The sequence below is a fragment of the Cucumis sativus genome, chromosome 5 (genome assembly GCF_000004075.3).
Source record: "Cucumis sativus cultivar 9930 chromosome 5, Cucumber_9930_V3, whole genome shotgun sequence".
Taxonomy (NCBI): domain Eukaryota; kingdom Viridiplantae; phylum Streptophyta; class Magnoliopsida; order Cucurbitales; family Cucurbitaceae; genus Cucumis; species Cucumis sativus.
This window is the reverse complement of record NC_026659.2, coordinates 5,346,997-5,351,490: the sequence shown is the minus strand read 5'-3', so window position 1 is coordinate 5,351,490 and position 4,494 is coordinate 5,346,997. Positions and strand designations below refer to the sequence as shown.

Here is a 4,494-nt window from a genome sequence, read left to right as displayed (position 1 = left end):
GAATTAAAATACTTTGTTGTTAAAGAAAAGTTTAGAAACAAAGAGTGTCAATCAAACACATTAACACTAATCTTATGATTTCAAATCTACTAACTAAAGGATTGCCACTAAAGACATTCAATGATCATGTTAAACGTATGGATTTTAGTAGATATCATTATTGAAACCAAGATTATGTTATTTGACACTTTGAGCTAATTTATTTATTGTTTCTGATTTTATCTCATAGCTCTGTTCTTATGATTAGTATATACATAAATGAATGATGTTAAACAGATTTATTATAGAACATGTTAATAAAAGAACTATTTAAGTGATACATGGAAGGGAGTATTTTAATGCAATGATGTATAACCGCTATGATTCTTTAGTATTTTCTTTGATTTAATATGATATGTTATGAAGTTCAATTTTGCGCATATGTCTATAAACGTTTATGATAAATGATGTCATGAACGAAGTAAAAAAAAATAGATTTATTTTTAAATATAATATTATTAATGTCGCCTATATGTATTATATCATATTCTATTAATAAAAATATAACAACATTTTTAAAAAATTACAAATATAGTAAAACTATCGCTTACTTCATATGATCTATCATTGATAGACCAATATTTACCACAGTGATAAATTTATACTATTAATAAAATTTGACATGCTATATTTACAAATTTTTTAAAATATTATTACATACTTAACTATTTTGAATGTAATAGAAGTTTATTATTTTATTAGACTCATTAAATAAAATTATAATTTTTGATAGGATCTAGAAATTGATCCTCTCACATTCTTTTAAGTTGTTTATTATTTCCATAAAAAAAAACAAAATTAAGATTAAAAGAGTGAGAGAAACACAATTATTGTTATATACCATATTACAGTTTTATATACAATATTAGAGTTTTAATCATGAAATTAAAGTTTACAAGGGTTCTTCTCCAGTTTAGGAACTGTCACAGTCAGAACTCCATTCTCCATGTTGGCCTTCACCTCCTCCACTTTTGCATTCTTAGGCAACCTGAACCTCCTCATGAACTTCCCACTGCTCCGCTCAATCCTATGCCATTTTTCGTTCTTCTCCTCCTGCTCTTTGCTCCTCTCTCCACTGATTTGCAGAACTCTGCCTTCTTCCACCTCTACTTTGACTTCTTCCTTCTTGATTCCGGGAAGATCCGCCTTGAAGATGTGGGCTTGTGGGGTTTCTTTCCAATCAATCCGAGTGTTGGCAAAAGCAGAGGTTTCACGAGCAGAAGAGGGGACATTGGCCAATGAGTTCGAAAATGGCAAGCCTTCAAATGGATCCCAAATGTTCAATGAAAAGGGGTCGAAGACGTTGCTCCGGCGACCACCGAAAATGCTTGGAATCAGAGACATGGAGGTTGAAATTTAAAGCAGAAGATATTGGTTAAGAAACAGAGAAATAAGAGAGAATAGAAATGGAATTTGTTGTCTATGGAGTTGCTGGTAATGTTGGTATTGTTTGCTGCTGCTAAGGTTAGCTTCCACCGGGAAGAATGAAACATTTAAATAGGAGGGAAGACGATAGCTTAGAGATTTCCAGAAAAACAATTTCTTGTTGGTGAAGAAGATGACTCCAGGAGCTTCTACTATCTTCCCGACCTATTTGGAATCTTAATCGGAGGCATATGGTAATCAGGCCATTTTTCATGGGCCTTTTGTATGGGCTTTCTTCCATCAAGATTATGATTCATACAACCATCAACAAATATAAAAGTTTAATGTTTCATTTGTAATAATATATATATATATATATATATATATATATATATATAATCAAAATCAAAATTGTGATAGGAGAAAAATAATTTTTTAAATTAAAAAATCTTAATTAAGAAATTGGGGAGTTTACAACAACAGTAAACAAAAAATTATGATAATAAATTGTGTCACTTATATTTTCAAAATTACAAAAAATAGTAAATTTAATGCAATTTCTCTAAGAAACATCCAAACTACACCTACACACTAAGAAGAGGTTGTTTGCCCCTAGGATTAACCCACTTCATATTTGACCCTGATTAGGATTTTTTTAATGTTAGTATTATGATAATACTTGTTCTCACTCCACTTTCTCCTCTTCCTCACATCTCATTCTTTCACTAAGCTCCAAATATTTACCAAGAAGGTTAAGTCAAAGGAAAAACTCTAGTAGCAACCACTACAAAAGGAAGTAACGGCTACAAAAGCTGAAATAATAGTTTATATAAAAAAACGTAGACTATTATAATTTTTAAAATATTATAAGTCACTCCTTGCTCTAAACATCCACGAGAGCAACGTCACAAACTAAAACAAATAAAAAAGTGCTAACTCATCACAAATACAATCTAGAGGTCAAGATATTACTATTAAATGAAGGGAGATCTACTCGTACCTACAAATTTTCTAACTTTGTTTCTGTTATGTCGGTAGTTTTTGGCCTTGAAGGAAAAATCTCGGTCAATATTAACCTTTAGATTCTATTCATTTTCAAATATATGTAATATTTTAAAATTTATACCAAATGTGACTTAATTTAAAATCAAAATTTTCTAACAAAAATTAAGAATTGGGAAATATAGAGGATCTCAATGTTATCTTGAGTTAGATTAAGACCGACGAAATTGTTTTATATATCTGGGTTTTCTCAAACTTCTTTAACAAATTAATTTTGAAAAAATGGGGAAGATATAAGAAGAGAATCGAAGATTTCAAGATGAAGACATTGTTGTAGAGATGGTGGAGAGAATTTGCAAGAACTTTTTTTTTTTTTCTTGTAAAAAATGGGACAAACGCTCAAAGATTAAGTTTGGGAAACAATGGTGATCGTATTCGAACTTATACCTGTGAAAGTTTGCAATTTAAAAAGAAAGTAAGGCTATATATTTTTTAAAATTTGATAGAAATAGTCCAATTTTGAGAAGGTTTGAAAATTTTGACATATGATTTGAATAAATAGTAGAATCTCTATATTAAGATTTCACCAAGTCAAACCAATCAAAAAAAGGTTAAATGTTTTAGTAAATTTTGCTATGGATAATGACCATGTGTTTGTGTTGTAATAAGTTGTGTCTCTCATCAATGGTTGCTTCATTTTATGAGAATAACCAATTTAGAGAAAAGACGCGACTATTCGAATGACCATAAATAAGTGTTCTTTCTGTAATTTTGTAAATATGAATTTGGTTATTGGTGTTCTATAATTTTACCTTCTCCAAAAAGTAATTCTCTCCATTTTCAAAATCATTGAAGAAAGTTTGATACATCCACAAAGTTTTGTCGTTGATCTTCTGGACATGGTGCTACTTTTAATGAAACGTAATATGTTCTATCCTAGAAAACAATTACTCTCAAACTCGAGTACTAGGGTGAGTAAAATTGTCTTTACCTATTTTTTTTGTATTCCATTTGGAGTTTTCAAATTCTCCTTTATTAGTTTGTTATATATATACACACACACACATATATATATATATATAAATTATATTTAGATTTGTTTCCTTTTACTCAATATCATACTAGCATATTAACTTGGACGACGTTCTAATTTATCTTATTTTGAAGATATGGCTTCACCAAATTTTAATTCAGTTTCTATAACTGGTATTGTTCATGGGGAGAAACTTGACAAATTTAGTGGCGTTGATTTCAAATGTTGGCAATAAAAAATGTTGTTTTATCTCACCATCTTAAATTTGGCAAAATTTCTCATGGAGGATGCTTCCATTTTACCTAAGGAAGAAATGACAAAGAAAAGCAACTTACACTTGACGCATGAAAAAATGAAAAATATCTTTGCAAGAATTACATCTTGAATGGGTTGGACAATATACTGTATAATGTGTATAATGATGCTGATTCAACCAAAAATCTCAAGAATTCACTAGAGAAGAAGTACAAAATTGAAATTTCTGGTTCAAAGAAATTTATTGTCGAAAAATTTTTGGATTACAAAATGGTGGATTCCATAACTGTAATCAGTCAAGTCCAGAAAATTCAGGTAATTCTACATCATTTACATACTAAGAATATGACCTTGGGTGAATCTATCCAGGTGCAACAATAATTGAAAAGGTGCCACCCTCGTGGAGAGATTTCAAAAACTATCTCAAACATAAATGCGAAGCTGAGTGAAAACTTGAGAAAGTTGTGGTTCGACTTGTAATTGAAGAGAATAATAGAAAGGCGCAAAAATGTACTATGGATAGTGCAATAATAGATCTTAAGGCCTACATTGTGAAAAATAAACCAAAACTTGACAAGAAAATGAAGTTTTCTAGTGAAGGTTCGTGTACAAAACAACCACGATTTACAAAAAACTTTGAATGGTAAATGCTACAATTGCAATAAAATGGGACATCAATCTAAGGATTGTCGTAAGCCAAAGAATTTTCAGTGCAAAAATGCTCATTCTCATATCACAAAAGTTGGCAAAATATCAGATTGTGTGTTGTAGATATTGACCTTTGTGCCAGTCATTTTAGA

The 4,494-nt window shown here is 30.1% G+C and overlaps 1 protein-coding gene across 1 annotated transcript; it reads right to left on the bottom strand.

Annotated features, from left to right (window-relative positions):
• Positions 1-796: 796 nt before the first annotated feature.
• Positions 797-1,625, bottom strand: LOC101217071 (17.8 kDa class I heat shock protein). The gene has a single exon (XM_004151533.3). The coding sequence runs from the start codon at positions 1,381-1,383 to the stop codon at positions 925-927; it is 459 nt and encodes a 152-aa protein (XP_004151581.1). The 5' UTR covers positions 1,384-1,625; the 3' UTR covers positions 797-924.
• Between the last annotated feature and the right edge of the window lie 2,869 nt (positions 1,626-4,494).

Bases quoted from the DNA above. Each gene is read 5' to 3' on its own strand.
- LOC101217071 (XM_004151533.3), bottom strand. From the start codon at position 1,383: ATGTCTCTGATTCCAAGCATTTTCGGTGGTCGCCGGAGCAACGTCTTC.